Raw genomic sequence first — 25,515 nt, 5'->3', positions numbered from 1 at the left:
GGCTCAGTCAGTTAAGTGTCTGCCTTAGCTCAGGTCATGATCCTGGGGCCCTGGGATTGAGACCTGTGTTGAGCCCCATGTTGAGCTCCTTGCTCTCTCTCTGCCTCATCCCCTCCCCCCAGCTTGTGCATGCGCTCTCTCTCTGAAGTAAATAAAATCTTAAAAAATAAATAAATAAAATGTCATGTCTAATAATAATGATAATTACAATAATACTTTACCAAGCATAATAATACCACTTCACCAAATTTACTTGTGGTGGATGACATTTAAATACTTTATATGTAACAACCTCCCTTCATCCCCATAACCCAATGAGACAGATGAGTAAACTGAGGCACAAAGCTATTGAATAACTAGTCCAAGGTCATACAACTAGGAAGTGGCAGAACTTGGATTTGAACCCAAGTTGAACTGATGTTCAACAGAATGTACGCCTTTTTTTTTTTTTTAAGATTTATTTATTTATTTTAGACATGGGGAGACGGGGCAGGGACAGAGGGAGGGAGAGAGAGAATCTCAGGCAGAGTTCCTGCTGAGTGTGAAGCCTGATGCAGGGCTCAATCTCATGACCCTGAGATCATGACTTGAGCCAAAATCAAGATTTGGACACTTAACTGAGCCACTCAGGTGTCCCCAGAATATGTGCTTTGAATCAATTCACCACACTATCTCTCAGCTTTACAAGCATGCTTGTGGTTCTATGTAGGGAACTGTCCTCGCTTCTTGTCCTGCAGGGCAGTCCCTAAAGTGGTCATAGAAGGAGTATTATCCATTTATGACATTTATAAGCTAACCCATTTTTAATTGTTATTTAGTGGAGTGGGGGGAATATAATTTCACATATTGAAAAATCTAATAACCTTGATATACAATCAGCATTTTAAAGAAATCTCCACCTCAAGTTTCCCACAAATTAATCATAGATAAATCCATAGCTGAGTCATTTGTTAGGTCATGGCCATGAGGAAACTCAACCAGAGAGTCCAACTCAAAGTGCATTAGAAATTCATTTTATGAAATGTTCTTTGTTAAATCTAACTTACATAATTAGAAAACATTAGAGTTGAAAAGGGCCTTGGAGTTTATAGAATTTAATCTCCTTAAGTGAGGCTGTCCAAGAAAGATAAATGAATTGCCCCAGGGCCTAGAGCCATTTGGTGGTAGGAACACCATGAGACCAAGGTCACAGACTTCGCAGGGTCCAATGACTTTCTCCACTGTAACACGCTGCTTGCCCCACCCCACCCCAGGTGACATGTAAAAAATTTTTTTATTTCTTAAAGATTTTATTTATTTATTTGAGAGAGAGAGAGCGAGCTCAGGGGGAGGGCAGAGGGGGAGGGAGAGGGAATTCCAAGCAGACTCCCCACTGAGCCCACTGCAGGGCTCAATACCATGACCCTGACATCATGACCTGAGCCTAAATTAGATGCTTAACCAACAGCCAGAGAGGCACCCTGTGACATTTTTATATTAAAAAAGTAACATGTTCTCATTACTTAAAGACACTTTCCTATGCTCTGTACAAAGTTTATACAGTTATATTCCACTGGCTGACTTTTTTTTTAAAGATTTTATTTATTTATTTATTTATTTATTTGACAGCGATCCCAAGTAGGCAGAGAGGCAGGCAGAGAAAGGAAGGGAAGCAGGCTCCCCACTGAGCAGAGAACCCGACGTGGGGCTCGATCCCAGGACCCTGGGATCATGACGTGAGCCGAAGGCAGAGGCTTTAACTCACTGAGTCAGCCAGGCGCCTGTCCACTGGTTGACTTTTAGGAATATCATTGATCTACTTCAAACACAAGTTAGGTGGTGCTTGCCTTTTTTTCATTTAGAGAAGTGGACATAAGGAAACATGAGAAGGACATGGAATATGAGCGTGGTGAGTATCCTACCTACATTGGTACTCATTTTGTACTATTCCATTATAATCTCATCCCAATCATTTGTTCCCAGTGGAAATTGTTGACGACATCTCTGAAAACCATCAGTTCTGTGAAAGAAAATCTGTCTCTTCAAAATTCCAGATCCTTGGCCTCTTCTGTGGTCCATGAGCCCAGGACTTCTATGGTCTGCCTGCCTCTCAGCTCCTTTCTGCCAGTTAGTTCAACTGAACACCGTCATTTGTTCATTCTTCCCAAATGGCAGATTTTATCCCATTAGTTGTATCTCCAAAACTTTCAGGGACTATCTACTGTCTTTAGGGTAAAGCCCTAACTTCCAGAGCCCTGAAGAGATAGCACTCTTTATCTATCAAATCCATCTGCTTTTGTGTACCTCCACGAACAGTCCACTCTGACCCAGGTAGTATGTCCCCAGTTTCCCAGACGTATGTGTGGCTTACCTGTCTCTATACCTTTGCCCACATGGCTTTTCTCTGCCAGGATATCACGTCATCTGCCTGTGCCAATTCAATTCTGAGTCACAAGGCAAGGCCCAGCCTGGAGGCCTCCCTGTCAACCCAAGCTTCTTGAAATCCTTTTCTGAAAGCATTTATTGCTGGTAACACTGATTTCATATTTGCTGTTCTGTTTTATTTTAATTTTCCCATGCATGCTTCTCTTGCCTTCCCATCTGGTTTATAAGTTCCTTTAGAACAAGGAACATTTTTTAGACTAAAAACATTTCCTCTATGTCTTAAACACATAAAGAACTAAATATCCATAGCTGATTTCAGTCAATTGCTTTTCCATTTTCTTGCTCCTCCCCCAATATTCTCCTTGAAGAGTAGGCAATTTAAAACATTTAGGGTGATTTTATATACTTATCTAAAAACATAAAAGCTATGGAATGTATCTTTAAGTAGAGCCTTTTACCTATAATTCATGGATCAATTCAAAGATGAGCTGTTAGAGCATTTATTAATAGGTTAAGAGAATTAAGAACTTAAGAACAGAGGAGCTCAGGCTCCTGGGCGGCTCCCTCAGTTAAGCATCTGCCTTTGGTTCAGGTCATGATCTCAGGGTCCTGGATCCATGGATCCCTGAATCAGGTTCTTTGCTCAGCCGGGAGTCTGCTTCTCCCTGTCCCTCTGCCTGTCACTCCCCCTGCTTGTGTGTCCTCTCTCTCTTTCAAATAAATAAATAAAATCTTAAAAAAAATTCATTGGCAAAGATGTAACAGTCACAATTGGCAATATATGAATATATCCTTTTTTTCTAAAATGACCACATTTATATTACTTAACGAACAGCAAGAGAGTTCCTTTTGCTTTTTCCAATCTTCCAAATTAGCTTCTGAGTCATGGTGTAGTTTGGCAAATGTAATCATATTCTCTATCTTTTCTAATCTCTTCTTATAAAGATATAATCATATGTAAACTCCTCATGAATTGGATTTCTTAGTGAATAAGCAAATATATGTTTATCGCAGTTTATGTAGGACAAATTCATTTCATGGTTGATGCACAAGATTACAACAGACCAACACATGTTTTGAAATTACATGTCTAGAAGATCATCTTATGTACCATATAAGTAAAAGAAAAAAGTCAAGAAAGAGGATTCAATTTTATTCTGCTCATTTGTGGAGTTAGCCTTCGGGTTACATAAGGAGTTCAAGAAAGAGTTGGCAAAACAGAGATTGTCTAGGTCAGCAATTAAACGTCACCGGAGCCCAGAAGATTTGATAATGACATTCTCTCCAGTGTTCATCTCCTCCCTCTTTCTGTTTCCAACCCTCTTCTTTTTTACTCACTTCTGCTGTATATACTGCCTAGTTTTTTTCTTTCTTTTTTCTCTCTTACTTGTGCCTTAAATCTGCCAGTGACAATCATCCTTGCTGGAAATGGAATTCTCTTCCTGCTACTTACCTCTTCTGGAAGTGACTTAACAACGTTACAAATATCAACTTTCAAGATAAAAAGTCTACCCGTGTTTTATAAGCTGAGTAAGTCAGGGTCCTTCACTTTTCATTTTCCCTACATAGTTGCAATCACAGCACAGACGACAGACTAACTGGCCACATGTGGAAGTTTCTAAAAAGCAACAAATCATTACCTGAAAATCATTATCTATAAATAAAGGAGGAAAAACTCAAGCATTTATCCTGCCTTTCTTTTGAACTGTTTTTCAGAATAAGAAAATAGTTGATGTGGGAAAGTTGTTTTAGAAAGATCCCTGCCGGGGTGCCTGGGTGGCTCAGTGGGTTAAAGCCTCTGCCTTCGGCTCAGGTCATCATCTCAGGGTTCTGGGATCGAGCCCCGCATCGGGCTTTCTGCTCTGCAGGGAGCCTGCTTCCTCTTCTCTCTCTGCCTGCTTCTCTGCCTACTTGTGATCTCTGTCTGTCAAAAAAAAAAAAAAAAAAAAAGAAAAAAATCCCTGCCAATAAATGTGAATAAGAACAGTTAATGGATCTAGCTAGTCCACAGCTGCTGACTGTTTGGCAAAAGGCTTTTTGCAATGGATCAGGATGATGACGCCAATGTTTACATCATGGAAAAAGAGAGCCATTTGTGATACAACCCAATAGTATGTATAAAGCATCACCTATGACATATTCCTGCAAAATTAATTGAATCTAGTTCTAATTATTGGTTTATTATTTACTGGTAAGTAGTGGGGATGAAAAAAAGTGTTAAATGATACCATGAGGATAAAGCCAATCTTCTACATGGGAGATTCATCTCTTCTCTCTCATTTACTTATTTATTCAATCATTTCTTTCTTTTTTAAAAAACATTTTACTTATTTATTTACTTGACACAGAGAGAGAGAGAGAGAACACAAGCAGGGGGAGCGGGGCAGAAGGAGAGGGAGAAATCTTCCCACTGAGCAAGGAGCCCAGTGCGGGACTCGATCCCATTACCCTGAGATCATGACAGTGAGCCACCCGGGTGCCCCCGATCATTTATTTCTATCTAATATCCTTGAACCTGGACTCAAAGATACTTGTTCTATACTTTGTGTTCTAATGCAATACTTGTTTACTTTGTTGCTCTAATTGTTCCAGTTTTGTCTAAAGGGAGCTCTTTCAGCTGGCTTTTATGTCCTTTTTAACATATCTCTACGTGTGTGTGGGTGTGTGTGTGGCACTTTTTACATTCTGGCACTACAAGATACTCCAGGCTCATCTTGTATGTTTTGGGATCCAGTCCGACAATCAGCCATTTTTCTAATGAGTCCTGGTATGTGTTATTGGAGAGCAGTATCAGAAACCAGGATGTGGCTTCTAGGTGTGTTTCTTGCTACTGGAGCATCACTGATTCTAGGGCCTCTGATGTGTAAATATCTCTGTACCTAACCGTCTGTATCTATATTAAGCTAAACATGATGTTGGGATTCATACTGATGTTGGGACTGGCTTTTAATCCAGCTATGGGGGTGCAGAGTAGGGGAGGTACAGAGAGAACAAGATTGCCCAGAGGATGGTAATTGTTGAAAGTGGATGATATGTAAATGGAAGTGGGACGCTGTGGTGATCTAGTACACTATTCTCTCTACTTGTGAGTATGTTTTTAAATTTACATAACAAGAAAAACTTTGGTTAATAAGAATAATAAAGGTTGAAGAAGGCACTTTTGGCTTCACTCCAAGCCCATTTATTCTTCCTTTATACGACATTTTAATGAGCATTGCTAGCTAATTTGCAAACACATAACTAATTGAAACACTTTAAAAATTTTAAAAGACTTTTTTAAAGTGCTCAGTGACAAAAGTAAGAAATTACAGGTAACAAGAAGGGAACTTCTCAAAAAAAACTATGTAAAATAATATAAAAATGATAATGTGCTGCAGTCACAGAACACACTCTACAGTAAGCTCTAAGAACATTATTATATTTCCATAAAAAAGCTGTTCTCCATAATAATCACACCTTATCAAAAAAGCTATCTAATATTTAGCATGTTTTGTTTAAGAAAAAAAAACAAAAATAAGTAAACATATCTTTAGGTTTTATTCAAATCAGTAAAAATTTTTAAGTTTCTAACCTACATGGATAGGCATGAAGTCATCATAAAAGTGAGCTGCCTCCAAGGTTCCAGATAGCTAAGTATTGGAACTCAGCTCTAAACATCCAGTTCCTCAAAATATTGAAGTACTTTATATTTCCACAAAAGCATACATTTAGTGCTCACGAGAGTCTAAGATTTAACTCAAAAAGAAACAAAAATTCAACAAAATCTATTCTTACCCTAATAATTCTGTGAAGGAAAAGTATTACATGAAAGATCTTTTTTTTCAAACTCCATTTCTGGTTAAAAATGTAAAGCAGGTATCAGTTTATGTTCACAAAAATTTTCATGGAATACTATGTTCCTTTTTCTCTCCCTATAAAAGAGAAGCTAAAGCCATATTGATATGTGTTGTGCTCAGAGTATATATGTTTCGTTTAAAATATCCTGAATCAGTGAGCTTTTTATTGGTCAGTGCAAGCTGTTGAAAGGAATGTTTCGGGGTGCCTGGCTTGCTCAGTTGGTAGAGTATGGGACTCTGGATCTTGCGATTATGAGTTCAAGCCCCACGTTAGGCATAAAGCTTACTCAATTAAAAAAAAGTTTTGGAAAAAAACTTTGATACATACTATTCAACTTCTCTCCCTAAATTAGGCCCAAGATCAGAAATAGGGGGTGAAAAATTCTTCTTTTATCTATCTTAACATCTATTGACTATTTTTGTTTCTACCCTTTTTGGGTATGGGCTGCAAATAAACAGGACTCTTTCTTTTCTGAGTGCCTGGCATCAGAAGGGCACAATAAGGACAAAACATGTGTTGGGAGGGGGAGGCTTAGAGAACTGAAATAGCCCAGGGGCTGCCACCTCACTTGCTGCTGAGCCACACCCCACACAACCCTCACGTGACCAGGCTGTTAGCACTGTCCACCTTGGGAGAGTAACATGCATTGAAGAGATTATGCCCAGCACTCCTCTAAGAGGACTCTTGTTGGGCTGTGATGTTCCAGAAATTAACCCTAGCTTCTGGGTTCCTTTGAATAATTTATAGAGAAGACTAAAATGGATATGATCCTGTAGAAGTATGAAAGCAGAAACCAGGATAGCATTACCTATCAGCAGACAAGGCAGGCCCGGATGAAAGGCCTGCAAAAAAGACACACACATTGATGTTCTGTCATTCTGGTGCTGGGATACTTCCTCTAAGGATAAGATTTGTCTGCTCTTTGCTTATAGGATTTACCAGAAACGTTCAGGAAGGGGAGGCCAAGTTGCATTAGGTTAGCCCTGCTCCCTGATGACCAACATATCTTTCAGACTTCATGGACATCCTCAAGAAGCTTAGTTCAGGTAACTTCTCTCTAAAGACCAGAAATCGTGTGATATATTTTCCTTCCATGTCATTACACCAAACTCCCCCTTTCTCACCAGTTCCTCACAACCAGTTTCCAAAGATGCCAAGCACAGCAGTGTCCTTTCATGTGGAAAACCACAAGGGTAGCCCCAAAATATTGCAAGAACAACATGCATTTGGGACATTTCTATTTGGCTTTCTTCAGTAATATAGTACATGGGGCTATGTACATTTTGTTACAGTGCAGCAAACCCAAGTTCAGTCTGAGAATGAGAAATTCCAAGATTCTTTTTTTTTACTTTTTAAAAGATTTATTTATTTGAGAGAGAGAGAGAGCATAAAGCAAGGGAGGGAGAGGGAAAGGTTCAAGCAGATTCCCTGTTGAGTACGGAGCCAGAAGAGGGGCTCGATCCCAGGATCCCGAGACACCTGAGCTGAAATCAGACACTTAACTAACTGAGCCATCCGGGCGCCCCTCAGTATTCTTTACTGAGTCCAGCAATACACCGTTTGGAGTCTAGGCACCAACACCCTTGCTTTTCCTTGTTTGCAAAGCATAGATAATGACACCCACTCGGGACTGGGGCAGGAGCTAATTAATAATTGCACAGAGCTAAATATAAAGAAGCTTCATGGCACGGGCAGGTAATGTGTCCCTTTAGGAGTGACACATGTTAATTACACTGCGTGAGAGCCCAGCAAAGCTGCATCAGTCATTTTGAGAAAGGTGGTCTAGGTAGGTCCACCCTGTTTCATTTTTAGGATGATATACTTGCTTTTTGGTTTCCTGCTCCTAGATTCATCTTTGTAATTGTGCAGAATTATCTTATTTCTATTTCGTATTTAACTCCTTGCCTCTGGCCAGCTAGCAGTCAGCTGAGTTTTTCTAGGTGTGTTACAGAGCATTGCGCTTACCAAGCTGTTGCTGGACAGACTGGAGAGGAGAGGCTACGGCAGCACCTTGGGGACCGAAGGGAGGCTCCCTGTCACTGAGGAGACGTCCAGGATTGGCCTGGCAGCCTGAGTGCTGGCAGTGGGGCTGCACCCGCACCCCCTCCCACCACAGTCCGGGGCTTTCTGCCCTTGTGCGAGTAGACTCTGGGGGACTTGAAGCAGAATTGCCAAAGCTGTTTGTTAGCAAACTGGTTCCTGACCAAAAAAAAAAAAAAAAAAAAAAAAAAAAATTGACTTTCTGTACATGAAACAGCTACAGAGAAAGATCTTTTTCCTTTGAATGCCATTAACTGGGGCATTAAAGTAGATGAGAAGCTTTTCCCAAGGGGACATCCCAGGGATGACAATCCCCTCAGTTACAGAACTGTAGTGAAGGGAAACACTGTGCTGTACTTCCTGTGTCAAACTAAAGTTAGTACAGCAAATCACACTGAGAAAACGGGATTGCGGAATGCCTACTAAGTATTAAGCAGACACTGAGAAATAAAACAACTAAGGAAATTAAATTGAAAAAGATACAGAGAAAAATTTATTCGTTCATTCTTCACATAGTGAGAACCTCATCTATACCAGCCATTGTGCTAGGAGTGGGGATACAGCGGTGAAGGAGAGACAAAAATCTTTGTTTCACAGAGTTCACACTAGGAGGGAGAAAGACAACCAACAAGCAAAGAAATGAGCAAAAAATACATAGGATTATGCCCTATGCAGAGAACTCACGTAGGTTGGGGTGATCATGACTGAATGGGCTCTCTGTGGAGGTAAGATAGAAGCTAAGATGTAAAGGACAAGAAGGAATCTGTCCTGTGAGGACTGAGGGGAAGTGTGCTCCAGGCCAAACAGGGAGAGTCAAAATCTCAAGGCAAGAATGAGTCCTGCAGACGTGAATGCACTGGCATGACTGCACTGGAGTGGTTGGGCCCAGCAAGGAGGAGAGTCCGAGTTAGGTGGGGGCAGGACACAGCTCACGAGAGGCCTGTGAACCCCCATGAAAACTGGAGATTTCTTTTCTAAGTGTGATGAGAAGCCATTGGAGAGTTGTGAAGAAGCAAAGAAGTGGTAGGATCTGAGTCGTGCCTTTAAAAGACTTCGCTGCTGCTCCGTGCAGAGATGTGTAGGGTTAAGAGTAGGAAAGCCAGGGGGACCCTCCTTAGTTATGATCTGCGGTTGCTACTTGCTCCTTATTTGGGAAAGCTAATGACCAAGAATCATGTTGTGGTGACTTCATGTCTAGTGGGAGAGTTATAAGATAACCCCATTTTGAATGCAAGCTGGTGCAGCCACTTTGTAAAACAGTACAAAGGGTCCTCAAAAAGTTGGAAATAGAGCTACCTTATGACCCAGAAATTGCACTACTGAATATTTACCCCAAAGATACAAATGGAGTGATCCGAAGGGGCACGCACACCTGAATGTTTATAGCAGCAATGTCCACAATAGCCAAACTATGGAAAGAACCTAGATGTCCATCAACAGATGAATGGATAAAGAAGAAGTGGTATATACATACAATGGAATACTATGTAGCCATCAAAAGAAATGAAATCTTGCCATTTGCAACGACACGGATGGAACTAGAGGGTATTACGCTCAGTGAAATAAGTCAATCAGAGAAAGACAATTATCATATGATCTTACTGATATGTGGACTTTGAGAAACAAGGCAGAGGATCATGGAGGAAACGAGGAAAAAATGAAACAAGATGAAACCAGAGAGGGAGACAAACCACAAAAGATGCTTAATCTCAGGAAACAAACAGGGTTGCTGGAATGGAGGGGGGTGGGAGGGATGGGGTGGCTGGGTGATGGACACTGGGGTGGGTATGTGCTATGGTGAGCACTGGGAATTGTGTAAGACTGATGAATCAAAGACCTGTACCCCTGAAGCAAATAATACATTATATGTTAATTTAAAAAAGGAAAGAAAAGATACTCCATTTTTGTGGCTTGGGAAATTTCAGACTGCATTGCACAACAAGACTACCATGGTCAGACAGGCCTTTGTGCCTGTGTGGATTGTAGAGTTACCGTGTTTATCTCACTCTGGCCCTTTCCACAGCCATCAGTTCCCCATTGACTTCCTGCCATCCTTTTGTCACTGGCTGCTCCGAACTCTTCTCCACAATCCAAAACCACCCTATTCTCAATAATCAGTTCCTCCCCAGGGATAACAACTTTATCCCTTTCTCTACAAAGAAAAATAAAACTCTTCAATATGAATTTTTTTGTGTCAACTTCACATTCGGATACTTCCTTAGTTTGGGAAGATGTGCCTCTGCCCTCCTCCAGAACTTCTGCCCTCCACCTGTCTGAAGGTCTGTGTCTTAACCTGCTTGAGCTTCCAAAATGATTCCCTTGTTCCAAAGCATTTTTAGGATTATCTCTTTGTCCTCTTCTCTGCTTCTCACACTAGAGCCCGATTTGTCCGATCTGAATGGGCAGCTCTGTTCTCCGTGCTGCTACCTTTTGGCACTAACATCCCCCCCTTCGGGTCTGTGCCTCTCCTTCAACCTGTAAATGAACCTCAGCCTCCTTCTCCAGTTCCTAGTGTCCAGATCCCTCGACTCCAAAAACCGTCAAGAACTGTACGGATTCAACCATATCCTTCTTTTTGCCAAATCCTTTCTCTGCTTCAACTTACCTATTTCTTGACTTCCCACTTTTACTTGTTCCTGTATGAACTTTATGTTTCTCTAAGTTTAAGCATTCATTAAATCTCTCATCATTTATTCAACACTTACAGACGACTCTCAGTTATGTAGGGTTCTGTGAAGTCCCTCACTGACATTCTTTCTCTAAACTTACTACAGGTCCGCAGTCCCTTATGCAAAGCCTATGGGGGCTGTAAGTATTCTAAAAGCAAAAATCTTCAGATTTTGGAATGATAATATGCATATATACCATAAGGCATTAATATCTGCTGCAAAAATGTATGACAATTCATGCTAAGTGAAATAATTAAAGACAATAAATTACCTCATAAGAGTTCAGGACAGATTTTGGTGCCAGATGAGTTTTGATGTCAATTTACAAAAGAAAGGAAGGGAGGAAGGAAGGAAAGGAGGTGTCTGATGGTATCGCAGGTCTATTTCTCTGTACTGTTTTTTTCTGTTACACTAAAACTTTCTACCTTTTTTTCTACCTCTAACTTTTTTCAAGTTACTACTTCAAAGTCTACATTTTCTAAAAAGGGCAAATTGATTTTTCTTGCAAGCAGTCTTCCTTTCTGAAGAATCACACTTGCTACCAGAAATATCACTTTTAAAAGCCTCCTAAACTAAAAACCTTATTCCATCCACTTTTGCTCCTACATATAATCTATCATCGAATTTCTTGACCTCAGCCCATTCAACAGCCTCTACTTTAATACAAGCCCATACTGTTTCAACAGCCCCTTGGGCAGTTTCTGAAATTCTAGCCCCCATCTATGATCATGGCTTTTTATTTCCCTAAATTCCACCTTTCCCTCACACCAAGAATATCAATGGCACTACCTCTGAAATATTTCATTCATCATGAATGCTTCTTTGCTCAAGAACTTACAACACTTTCTCTGTCGGTATTTAAAGATTGGGTCGCATCCCACATTTATTCCTGAAGAAAGTTCAGCTTCCTAAGCTTCCTCTCTAACCAAACACATGGTATTTTGATTTATCTTCTCACGAGTCCAACTGCCACCCTGATTCTGATGCCTTTCTTAATTTTAAGATAGAACAATGCAGTATCAGATGTAACTGATATACTGCTTTTTAATTTTTTAGTCCTAAATAAATTTTGTTTGTCCTTCCTTTTAGACTCATTTTAGGGTAGGCTGTTGGCAATTTGTGTGACTGAGTTAGTCAGGGTACTCCCAACAATTCCCTTTTCATTCCCTTCCATGTTCACTGAAAGGAGAAACTCCCAAGGTACCTCATTAACAAGCATGGAATGAATAAATAAATAGCACATGTACTAAACATAAAGGAACAAAGCTTAAGCCACTGGCAGAATGTTAGCATTAAAATTGCAGAAGCACTAGAGACTTTTAGTGAGCTTTGAGTGAATGCTGAGTACATGGGTATTGAATCTCTTTCCTTATTTTGTATACTTTGACCTTCTAGTGCTTGTTTTCTTTTCTCCTATGCTCTACCTACTAATTCCTTCATTACTATTTATGCTGGGAAAATATGTGATGCTCTGTTTAGTACTTTGGATACCCGTCAATGGATATTTACTCACAAACTTGAAAATATTTGCTATCTCAAATAAAAATTTTTTTAATGAAGCAGAGGGGTCCCTGACTGGCTCAGCTGGTAGAGCATACAATTCTTGATCTTAAGGTCATGGGTTTGAACCTCATGACATGTATGATAATGAGATGAGTTAATAAAATTGTTACATAAAATGACAGATACTAGAGGTGGAAGAACATTATGTAATCTAGTCATTATCATGATTTTTTTCAGCAGTAAAACATTTTATGCAAAAGAAGTTGTAACAGGGATTCAGCCATATGTAGAAAACAGAAGTGAGCTTCCCTCAGTGAGGACACAGCACGAAGCTTGCAAGCCTGAGTTCCTCTCCCATCCACCCTCCAACCATTCCTTTCTCCCTGTTGCAGCCTTCTGGGCCCTCCAGAGAATTCCTAGGGTTCCACAGAGCAGTATCTAAACCAGCTCCCATCTCCTAATTTGCAAATATAAAAGCTGGTGCCTGGGAAGGATAAATAACCTACCCAAGCTCAGCTGGTCTAAAGAAAGAAACGCAGCTGGTCTAAAGCTGGTCTGACGTCAGAGCTCTGGTCTTTTGGCTACATTCAGTGCTGTCTAGTTCATTTTTCTGGCCATTGCATTTCCCTGTATTGACTGTCTTCTATATGCCAGGTACTGCCAGAGGTGCAAATGAGATGGGAATGTCCTGCCCTAGAGAATGCTAAGAATGAAGAGATAGGCTTCCGAATAATTATATGAAGAAACTACATGGGATGATAAAGAATTCCGTAAGACCATGAGAGATGTCAGATAATATCAGCTGAGAAGGCAGGGAAACTTCGTAAATGAGATACTATTGAATCAGTTTTAGAGATGGATAGATATTGATCAGGCATAATTTTTTGCATTCACAGACACTTAATAGATTACTATAGCCTGTTCAGACTATTACAGGTTTAAAATAGAAAATCAAAGAGGGATTTTTTTTTTTTTTTTAAAGATTTTATTTATTTATTTGACAGAGAGAGATCACAAGTAGATGGAGAGGAAGGCAGAGAGAGAGAGAGAGAGAGAGAGAGAGAGAGGGAAGCAGGCTCCCTGCTGAGCAGAGAGCCCGATGCGGGACTCGATCCCAGGACCCTGAGATCATGACCTGAGCCGAAGGCAGCGGCTTAACCCACTGAGCCACCCAGGCGCCCCAAAGAGGGATTTTTTAAAGGGCATTTGTGACTATTATATATTGTCAAAGTTTGCTAAGAGAAAATGACAGTAAAATCAATAGTCATGGGAATAAACACAGAACAATTAATATACTGTCCCTTGCCACCTGTCTTCAAGCTACTAGGGTCCGTCCAACCGATGTGGTCAGTGAATGGCCAACTTCAAATGTTTTACTCTACTTTCAACTGTCAGTTCAGCATTGACGTTCTTCAAAGTGCCTGGGTGGCTCAGTCGTTAAGTGTCTGTTTTCGGCTCTGGTCATGATCTCGGGGTCCTGGGATCGAGCCCCATATTGGGCTCCTTGCTCAGCTGGAAGCCTGCTTCTCCCTCTCCCAATCCTCCTGCTTGTATTCCCTCTCTCACTCTCTGTCAAATAAATAAATAAAATCTTTTTTAAAAAGTATACGTAACACACACACACACACACACACACACACACATATCTCATACAAACACATATACATATATATATTTAAATCTATTACCTATTTCATTAAATTATGGGTTATACTGTAATCAGTACCCTAGAGGGAAACAATACATCGGAAGTGTACAGGGCATGCTTTTCTTAGAGCACATCACAAAAACTGGTCTCACCTACACATTCTACACATTCCATTCCAAAAGCTTCAAAGCTATCATGTGAGAACAAAGCAAATATGTAACAGTATAGGTGAAGAAGAGAGGGATTTAAATAAGCATTATAGGAGAGCTCAGCTTGGTGGGAATGGCCATCCCACATTTTACAAAGTAGCACAAAAGATTTAATACTAAAACAACACACTGGCTTCTACAAACAGGAACTGGGGATAATGAGTAAGATCAGGGTTGACCTTGATTCACCTTTCAATCTCAAGACAACATATCCTATCAAAAGAGGTACATAAAAAGCAATTCTGAGCTGTTGATCTGGAATCTTAAGCTAATCATTCTATGTGATTTGGTAATATCTGATTCAAATAAGAGCTTGGCCTACTGCAATGAGCCCAACCCAAAGGAAAGCAGCTTTTAAGAGAAGACAAGGTAACTTGGTTCTGAAGTTGGTTCTCAACCAACTTCAGAACTGGTAGTTGGTTCTGAACACCAAAGTTCTGGAAAGGCTAGAGTAAAGAGGACTAAGTCTCTGAGCACAGTACCCAGCAGGAGCTGCCTTCATGGCATTTACTTCACTGGTTAAGCTCGAACCAATTGCTGTTCAACACTCAGAAAAATAAAAAGTATCTAAGAGAATATACTAATAAATAGTGCCCAGGATACTTGGAAACACACAAGAATAAAATGGCATTAGCCTGCATAACAGTAATAGATACTGATTCACAATGACAAACCTCATACTCAAACATTATAAAAGAGACACTGGACAAATCCATGACTCAAGATCCCAGCAAGGACCTACCTCAAGATCCCGGTCATGGTCCCTGTTTCTGGAGTTTTCGCGTCTATTCCAGGAGTCAGGACACCTATTACGATACTCAACACTCCTGCTCCGATTATTGGCACACGCATGGCACCTGCCACAGCCACAGCCACAGCAGGTCCGGCTCCCCATCGAGGTTCTGGACAGGACTGGTCTTCAGACGCTCCCAGGAGCGAGTGATAAGTATTGTGGAAGAAGTAGAGGGGGGAGTGGAGTCCAGAGCTAGATATGCAGCCACATATGGTCCCAACTGGCCCAGCTGTCGTCAGAGTGCAGCCAGAGGCCTCTGTTTTTAGCAAAAGAAGGGATTCCCAGTGAGGGATTGCTGACCTGCTATGATTACAGAAAAACTCTGCATCAATTCAAAAGAACACAACCCCCCAGTTTTTCATCTCTCCAGCCAAAATGGTGATCTGCTCCTCTCTTGATGTCCTCACGAAAACAAATGAGCATCACTGGCCGGAGACTCATCTTTATTATGGGGATGATGTCACAAGAGCTTTAATTTCCCCCTCTACTGCATGAGCTGATAGGAGTTCAGCTTAAAATTTGAGGATGTCAGAGAGCAGTAATAGTAATTACTACTTGTACAGAGCTTTGTCTATGCCCCAGGCTTTACAATCACTAGTGATTCCTTACAGCCAGCTGGCCATGCTGACCAGATGGTCACCAGCCAGTATTCTTGAAGGAAATGGATCTGTCTTGACCGGAGCTGAAAACAGAATCCCAAAGACTTTAAATGTTTTCAGTCCTTGATGCTTGGAGTCCAAGACTGCTGTAAATATTTTTAATAGCAAGAAATTTATTTGAATAAAAGGACTGAAAGATATGCAGAAGCAGAACTGGAATGAAGGAGAGGAAAGAGCATTTCAGTTCCTCTTCTGAGACCTTCATTCAACTCCATTGTCTGCATGACCAGAAAATATTTCAGGAGTCCGCCTCCTGATACTCCCCTGTCTGGTAAGGGCAGAGAAACATTTCCATTTTTCACTACTTAATAGCTCCTCCCACACAAACCCACACCCCCACAAACACAACAAACTTAAACCCTCACTGGATAACAGAACACTTGATTATTTAAAAAGAAGGATATACAAAGATTAAAATGTCCTCTGTAAGAACACAATTTTTACCGATACTGAATACCAATGATCACTATTTAGCACAGTATCTTCAGCAAGATAAACAATCCGATGCAAAAATGAGCAAAGAACATGAAAATAATTCACTGAAGAAATACAAATGGCCAATAAGCAAAAAAAAAAAAAAAAGAGTTCAACCTCTTTTTTATTTGGAGAACTGCAAATTTAAATGAGATACCAACATATCGGCAAAAGAAAAATGATTATATACAACATTTATAAAGTGCCTAGAAAAATAGGCACTTTCATTCACTTTGGTTGGGAGCTTAGGTGGATAAAAACTCTTTATGGGCAATTTGGTAGTATCATAACATTTAAAAATCAGCATTCTTTCCATTAAATAATTCTGTTTCTGGGAATTTATCCACCAGAAATACTGACCAAAAAAACCCCATAGAGACAGCATTGTTGATAGAAGAAAAAAAAGTGGACATTGGGGGGCTTGGCTGGCTTACTCAGTAGAACAGGTGACTCCTGATCTCAGGATTGTGAGTTTGGGCCCCACATTGGTGGTAGAGTTTACTTTAGAAAGGGGGGCAATAACTTATGTGTCCATAAATAAAGATTGGTAAACCACACAACAGCATACCCATTATATTATATATATGAAATACTCCATAGTAATTCAAAAGAGGCACATTTATAGATATTAACTTGGAAAGATGATCCTAAAGATTGATAAGTAAAAAGACAAGTTAGAGAACTGTGGACCGCGTATGAACCTTTTCTGAAGGAAAAGCACAAATGGACTCACTCTGTCTACATAAGTGCATAAGAAAACATTCTGAAAGGATACACACCAAGCTAGTTAACTTCAAAGGTGATGAGAAAATTTGTCTGTTTTGTATGTTTCAGAATATTGAAAGTCTTTGCAGCAAGCATATATAATATTTAGAAGAAAAACAATAAATATATTATCACACTTAAAAAAAAAAACCCTGAAAACCCTAGCACAGTCAAAGCCTTCTAGTTTGGATTAATACAGGAAATGGACTGGTTAATATATATTTATATGTTTATTTTTATATATGTAAATAAACAGCACCCACAGTTATTACATCAAAGGAAGACAACGCATATGTTTGGGGTGAAAGAAAAACAAACATTTCCTTGAGGCATCCTGGTTTCCATGATACCTTCACATGCATGCTATCACAGACTGGTAGAGATGGCCTGATTTTTCCAAAGCCAGCTATACACAGGCAATCAATCTTTTTCTTATAAGGCCAGACATTTAGCTTTGATGAGAAAAACAGCGGGTATACCATATCCTGATCTTTGTAATGCCATGCTTAGGAGATTAAAGCAACATTCTCCATCCTATGGAACAAGAGCCCAGGCTATGGAACCTAGGTCGGAAAGGCAGCTCTAGCTGCACCCGATAATACCAGGCTCTTTCAGAGACAACAGAGTACTTCCTATGCCACCCAGCTCTCCCTTGATCTCTGCAACTCCACAGAGCAAGTGCTCGAGGAGAAGGTGGAGGCATGCTCTGGAAATGGCCACATTGTCTTTCTGCGGCTCATGCATGGCTTATTTCTGTACATATGTGTACATGTATTCGGTGAGTTTTCCTGCTCTACTTTTGAAAGCCTAAATAAAAATGGAATTTGTACTGGAACCGAAATGCTGCACTTTGGCAATAGCATTGTTTTCTATCATTATTTATTTTTTTTATGGTGAATGTAGAGTATTTCATTCATACAAAATGTATAGCTAATGTTCCAGCCACATGAATGCAGCCTGATCCTTGGGGCTCCCAGTCCAGTGTGGAAGGAGACTTGTAAATTGGTATGGTGTGGTAAGTGCTGAGTTTGGGGTACATCCAAGGTAAATGGCTTTTCTGAGGCAGACATCATGAAGGAAGAGCTATTGGAGCAAGACCCTAAAGGACGAGTAAATAAAACGTGGAAAGACTTGTAGGCATGGGAAGAAATATTTGCAAAGGCAGTAGAACGGTCCACTGAGGACACTTGGGAACAGTAGCCCCTGAGACAATGCAATCAGGACTGGTATAGATTACAACAAATCAGAGAATCATAAAAATTACACATGCATATATAAACCATTTTAATTTAATTTTAATCACAATATAACTTAAATAGTACCTATTCATTCCTCCATCTTAAAATTTTTTTGAATATGTAATACCTTCACATAGCTCAAAATTCAAAATGTGAGAAAGTATACAGCATAAAATCTCTCCTGCTCATGTCCCCTATCCCTATCACAGGCAATTACTTTTGCATATATTCTTCTATATAATTTTAAAGACTTTTTATTTATTTACTTGAGAGTGAGAGAGAGCACAATTTCGGGGGGGCAAAGCAGAGAGAGAGAGGTAGAAGTAGGCTTCCTGCTGAGCAGGGATCCTGATGCAGGACTCGATCCCAGGACCCTGGGATCGTGACCTGAGCTGAAGACAGCTGCTCAACTGACTGAGCCACCCAGGTGTCCCATATACTTCTATATTTTCTTATTTAACCTATAAATAAAAACATTTATCCTAATCCCCTAACTTTTGCACAAAATGTAGCATGCCATACACACTGTTGTCTATAATTTTGTTTTCTAACAGTATTACACCTAGACTTTGAGATCAATACTGATAGAACACAGAGAAACTCTTGCCATGAAGTTGGTCTGATAAGGCTGAGAGATTGAAGTTGGGCAGTAGACTTACCTGCGTGGATAGGACAGGTCCCAGGGTTGGGGGGATGGAATGATAGTGAGATCTGGCTGGTGATGAAGGGAGACATTTGGGACAAGGAAGGCCCAAGGGCTCAGCAGTCTCTATTTACAACACCAGATGGCACAGGTGATTTCGGGTAAAGTGCCAATAGTAAGGTGAAATGTAGCACTGGGATGGATGGGTGACACTCATATGTCCTTTAAGTAAGTCATGATCAGGATGGTCTAACCTTAGTAAATGCCTCAGTCTCGCGGTGAGGGTTGGAGGTTAGACTTCAGGATTTGGGAGGTCCTACTTTTGCATCATGATTTTAGAACTGTCCTTGGTGAGATTAGTAGCCTGGGTGCCTTAAGGAAACTGTGGGAACCCAGTGATCAATGTTCATGTAGTGTCCTAGGCAAAGCCAACAGCGAACAAGACACCATACGATGTTCTGGGGGATAAGGCAGGGTGGGGGTGGAGTGAACAAGTCTGAGGCCTCTTAAGTCCTTCATATTCTGAAGCTGATCTGGCCTAAGAAATGAAATAAGGCAGGGGATGGAGCGTCCAGAGCAGAATCCGTGGACCCATGTGGAGCAGCTAGAGAGACAGAGAGGAGAACCATGGGTGGGCGGGAAAATGGGGCATCCCCTTCTCAAAGTGGTCCACCACCAAGGAAAATGAATGTGTTAGAAAATAGTTTTTCCTTCTCTCCACCTCAACCAATGTTTGTTAAATTGGATTGTTATACTTCTCGACTAAACTGGAATAACGAGGCTGGAAACTGGAAATGCTCCACCTTAACGATTCTAAGATGAATTAGGCAATAAAAAAGCTGTCAAAAGTGATTGTGGTAGAACCGTTTCTGAGACAGCTGAGATGAAAGCAGGTGCCTGTCTGTTGCAATGATTTGGGAGCACCCTAATCTCCAAGAGTAAGGTTAGAGATGCATGGATGTTTCCTGAATGACAGGGCACAGAAATAGTGACAGGACTCAAGATCTGTACAAGTGACTTCTGAAGGAACAGCACTGATCTGGCAAGACTTCTTCTCCTCTATAGATTAGAGTGGCTTTTTTTTTTTTTTGAGGGGGGGCAGGGGCTTATTTTATCTTTTAAAAAAGTACATGTGCACACACACTTGTGGATAATAGGAAATAGAGGCTTTATCCAGGTCATCAAGAATGAAAGAAAATAGATTTTTGCTTGAATTAATCAAATAATTGCTGTTCCTGTTTATTCCATTTTATTTGCTTGACTTGGCTCCAGAATGATTAAAATCACTATAGTCACATACTATTTTCTAGATCAAAATAACTGATTACAATTGAAAAGGGATTAAATGAATTTTGTTCTAGAAATCATAGAAATTCTCATTAAGGTAATTGCTTTCTTTGAAGAGGCTGATTTTATTAACAATACTTGCTCAGCATCTTGTTCTTATTTTTTTCTTAAAGAAATGCTTTAATTAATAAAAAGTGTTCCTTCATGTCACAGAAATACATTCATGTAGTGGAATTAAGATATTTTCACTTATGAAATAAAGGAAGCAGGAAATATAACATGATAAATATAAGTACATAAATAAAACAAACACATAATAATCTGTAATGTTAATCCTCTCTTACATGCAAAGAAAGAATTACTCAACATGATAGTCACTTATATACAGAACATACGTTTTCATTTAGTGATACCACTTCCCTCTGCTTTTCTCTAACATGAAAAAGTGGTCTGTTAGAAATAAACATTTTACATAAACATATCTTCTGCTGTAAAATGGACTAAAGATTTTATGTGCCCATTTAAAGGAAAGACGGTTTTGTACAAATAAATATAAAATCCTTGGTGATTTTACCCATCTAAGATTTGAATTCTAGTAATATTCTATTTTGATTTTTGTTAGGGTTTTTCCCTTATGCATGTATATATGCATTTCAGAGGCAATACTATCTTCGTAATTATAAACCCGTATTTCCGTTTACACAAGCAGGTATAGTAAATGTCTTCTTATTTTAATTGAAGGATCCAATATAGTATTGTCATCTTTAAGGAATGGCTAAGGAATTTTAACAGCATGTTAAATAAACAAATGCAATAACAAAATGCACAGAACAAATACAGAGAATGAATAAATTCTGGTTGTTTGGGGAAAGGCAAATTGCTTAACTTTAATGCAAATACAAATTTAAACACTCATTTGAATAAATACATATAACCAAGAGAGCTGTATCAACTCGGGAATCTTAAGAAGAATTTATGGTCTTTTACTAGGGAAAGATGCCCAAGGGTGGTCCTCCTGCTCCAGCCTAATAAATGTTCTGACTCTTCAAGGAAGTGAGCAGGCTCACTGCAGAGAAGACCAATGGAAGGGTACTCGGCAGTGCGGGGGGGTCCCCTGACTCTCACAGTAGGTAAGAACCACCCAGAATCTAAGAGGAGTTAACTTCTGTTTCCTAATGATCCTGGCCACGCCCATGTCGGGGGATGCTTTGCACTTCTGAGAATGATCCCCTGACTCCCTCAGCCATGATCTCCAGAGACAAAGTTGAGAACACATCAGCAGGGAAGCGAAAGTCCGTTCCATCACTTCTCCGTTTCTTCCAGGCCTGGTAGACTATGCAGTTGAGAAAGATCAAGAGAGCCAGGGCCCAGAGAGTGCAGGACTAAGGAAGAGGGATAGTGGAGACAGACACACAGAGAGAGAGAGAGAGAGAGAGAGACAGTAGCCCCAGAAGTAGACCTTGGAGACCATCCCTCAGGCAGAACGTGTGATACAAGTAGAGAGTTCAGGTGGCCCCTGGCTGACCCCATCTTGGTGACCCTCAGAGACAGTGTAGCCAGAATGACAGACTGCTTCTGCTTCCTTCTTCACCTTCTTGTCCTTCTCTATCTGCTCTGGCTCACCCCTACCCTGGGTTCCCAGTTCACCTGTCTCTGGCTGCCAGCCTCCCTGTCCCTGCCCACCCTCACAGTACTGAATGCTCTGGGTTGGCATTGGGGCCTCTCCCTCTGGGCTGCCCTGAGCCCCCGGCTCCCCGCCCACAGGACTGTCTTGGGGCGGTGAACCCTGGGAGAAAGGCCCTTCCCAGGTACCCTTCTCAGCCATCCCTCCTCAGGGGATTTGTTTTGTGCCCCAGCTGTGAATGCTGCCACCTAGCGTTTTCTGGACTTGAGGAAACATCAAGCAAACTACCATCCAACATGCCAGTGAATGGCATGATACTTACACAATTAGTTTTATTTTGAATTATTAAAGGACGTGTGTAAGAAACAACTTGAAACTCTAACCGGGGCCGGTGACTAGCTTTATTAGGTTTTATTTACAGTTATAAACTATTTCTTACAATGAAAGGACAAAATGTGAAACGAGTTTGAATGTAAGTATAATATACAGCAAGCCAGGTTAATTTTTAAAATTTAAATTTGATTTTTTATTTTAATGTTTTATAAAAGTTAATTTTATATTTCAGATACTCTGAATGATATTACACTGTTTTGAGTTACAAAGCTTCTCTATTGCATTTCCCTACCTACTTTTTTTTTTCTTAAAGATTTTATTTATTTATTTGACAGAGAGACAGAGAGAGAATGAACCTGGGGGAAGGGCAGAGGTAGAGGGAGAAGCGCAGAGGTAGAGGGAGAAGCAGACTTCCTGCTGAGAGGGGAGCTTTCCGGGAGCTGGAGCTTGACTCAGGACCCTAGAGTCAAGACCTGAGCCAAAGGCAGGTTCTTAACCCACTGAGCCACCCAGGAGCCCCTCCCTCCCTACCCTTATCAAGTTCTAATAAAACATAAATTTTTTTAATGTTTTTTACTATTATTAAATCTCATTATTTTTTTACTGCTTTCATCACTAAGTAATTTAAAAAATTTTTTAATCTAAATTGTGGTAAAATACATGTAAGAAAGATAAAATTTACCATCTTAATCATTGTAAGTACACAGTTCAGTGGCATTAAGTATATTCACACTGTTGTGCATCCCATCTCCAAAGCAAGTTTCTTTTTGGTGGGAGGAGGATTTCTCCTATGACAAAATATCTTTCACTTCTAACACTCACTCATCTTACAGCAGTAGTTCAGAACAAGAAATGCACTGTACAACCTTCAAATCCCGGCAGCTCCACCAGCTCTCACACTATGACCAAAGACATCGTGGTGCTTTCCTGCCACGGACAAGTGCATGAGTAATATCCTTTTATGAGTGAATGAATGCAGTTAACATGCATGCGCTTCTCTATCTCTTTTTTAAAGGTAATACAATTGAGTCAGAACTTTCTATGGAAACATCTAGATACTAAGAAGTAACTGCTGATATAATACCAACTCTAAAATCCTTGCAGTAGGAGGGAGTATAAATGCTTTTTATGGGCCTTCCAAGTATCGATGTCCTATTTATTTTGTACGTCTTTGAGCCAAAACACAGTCTGTGCAAAAAGAACAAAAGGCAGGCAGAAGGCACTCATGACAACGAGGAAGAACATGTGAAAGCAGCACAGAGCAAAGATTCACACTCATCGTGAGACTCATCATTTATTATCATGGTGCTTTGATAAATAACACCCTTCTTACGATTTACATTCCTTTTAAGTATGGGTTTTTCAATCAGACAAGGGTTATTTTGCCATGTTTCTTAACTCACTAAAGTGTTTATTCTGGGAGTAAACCAAATATTGGAAACAAAGCATTACCTTTCTAAACATTCCTGGTTCCAGAGATAAAGGGCCAGGCCCTTCAGCGGTGGTGTGAAGGAGCTGGGATTCCCCATCATGCAGTTCAAGTCTCTGGCACTCCGGAGCCACATGGCCTCCATCTTCTACCTCCAAAGCCCTGTAAAGAATGGAAACATAGTGATGCCAATAACCCATCAAGAACTCTGGAAACTCAAGAAACCCAAAGGCGCATTTCTGTCTGTGTATTTCCAATAAGCCAAGATGAGGAATCATTCTTCAAAACCTACACAGAATTGTAGATAATTTGGTTGTCTCATGCACATTTTAGAAATAAGCCGTGAGGACTTTGCCATGTGGCCAACAGAATTCTTTTAAACCCTATGCAGAAAATAAATCGGAGTTAGATAGGTAGAAAAATAGCATTTATAGACAGGTTCGGACAATCCAATTTCATTTTACGATTTCTTGGTTGCTCTACTGTCATCGCTCTTAAGAAAAGATATTTGTAATGGTCTGAACATTGGAAATAGAGTAGGAACTAAATCCATCAGGAGAACGATCTAGGCTATGCCAGGGAAAAGGAATCATTCCCAGGATTAATATTTATTAGAGTTTAAAGAAATGGAAACCAATGAAGCCTCAGTGTTCTAGTCAAACCTGGTGGTTTCCTATCCAAAACCATTTCCTTTATCCAAACTCCCAGACACCACCCCCTTCTCCCCCCACCCCACATGTACTTTTTCTCTACTAATAACCCTGATTTTGTTCAGATATCCATCCCCCATGTGCCTCAGAGTAAGCCACTTCTGGCTTGCTAGTCCATTGTGACTGGCCTATTTCTGGTTTCCCATTCCCCTCGCCAGTAACCAGTTTATACATATGCCATACATCTCTCTGGCTGATATTACCCCATTGATTTATGTCTCTCTGACCCTCTAAATGGTTTGTACTTTGCCTGACTTATCTGGTGCAAGTCTGGCCAATGAGATGTGAGGGAGTCTGCTGACGGAATCAGTGGAAGGTCCTTCTCTTAAGAGAAAGGTTACAGAAAAAAACTAGTTCTTTCCTGTAGTCCAGTGTCATGCCTACCTATGACAAATGTGACAGCCTCCCTGAAACCATGAGTGGCATTAGCCAAAGGAAAATAGATGGAGCAGGAAGCAGAGAGAAATATGAAGGGTTGAGTCTTCAAATATGTTGTTGAGCAACTGCATTAACCAATCCTCTGGTACATATGATAACCAATGGTACATAATAAACGCTCTATTGTTTAAGCCATTTTGAGTGGAGTGTTCTCTGTTATCTGCAGTTGAGCATCCTAAGTGACAGAAACATTGATAAATTTCATTTTTTAAAAGATTTTATTTTTTTTTAATTTTTTTTAAGATTTTATTTATTTATTTGTCAGAGAGAGTGAGCACAGGCAGGGTGGCAGGCAGAGGCAGAGGGAGAAGCAGGCTCCCTGCTGAGCAAGGAGCCCAATGTGGGACTCGATCCCAGGACGCCGGGATCATGACCTGAGCCGAAGGCAGCCGCTTAACCAACTGAGCCACCCAGGTGCACCAGAAATTATAAATTTCTTAACTGTGTAATTAAGGCTGAAATAAGGATACTGGAGCAGGATAAGGTCTTTGAGTGAAGAGTGCTAATGAAGCGGAAAAAGAACTAAAAGTCCAAGGCTTTAATAATTCGCAGAAAAAATAGAAGGTAGGTTTAGTTTCTCAATGGCCAGATGAAGGGGAGGACTATTAGAGATAGTCCAGGAATAGTGCTTGCTCCGCCCGTAATTCTGAAAGAGGAAATTCTGAGTGTTTGTGGTTCAAACCCTCTCACCTTCCTTTGAGGGGGCGAGGCTGATGACGTGTTGGCTGACTTCTCTTTCCCCCTGACCTGGATACAGGCAGTATGTCTGTGCACCTGGTCACAGGGGCCATTATTTCAAACTTGGCTCCGGGACTCGGTTGGGGAGATAAAGAAGGCCACGGGATGTGTGGG

The 25,515-nt window shown here is 40.5% G+C and overlaps 1 protein-coding gene across 1 annotated transcript in view; it reads right to left on the bottom strand.

Moving 5' to 3' along the window:
• CRYBG1 (crystallin beta-gamma domain containing 1) overlaps positions 1-25,515 on the bottom strand; it is a 187,738-nt gene that overhangs the window by 83,804 nt on the left and 78,419 nt on the right. Inside the window, exon 2 of the mRNA XM_032858237.1 lies at positions 23,539-23,677. Within this exon, the coding sequence (XP_032714128.1) occupies positions 23,539-23,677 (139 nt within the window). The remainder of the gene's footprint in view (positions 1-23,538; positions 23,678-25,515) is intronic.

This window comes from Lontra canadensis, unplaced genomic scaffold (genome assembly GCF_010015895.1).
Source record: "Lontra canadensis isolate GAN:19392208 unplaced genomic scaffold, GSC_riverotter_1.0 scaffold14, whole genome shotgun sequence".
Classification (NCBI taxonomy): domain Eukaryota; kingdom Metazoa; phylum Chordata; class Mammalia; order Carnivora; family Mustelidae; genus Lontra; species Lontra canadensis.
Note: the sequence above shows the minus strand (reverse complement) of the source record. Positions and strands in the feature narration are given on the sequence as shown.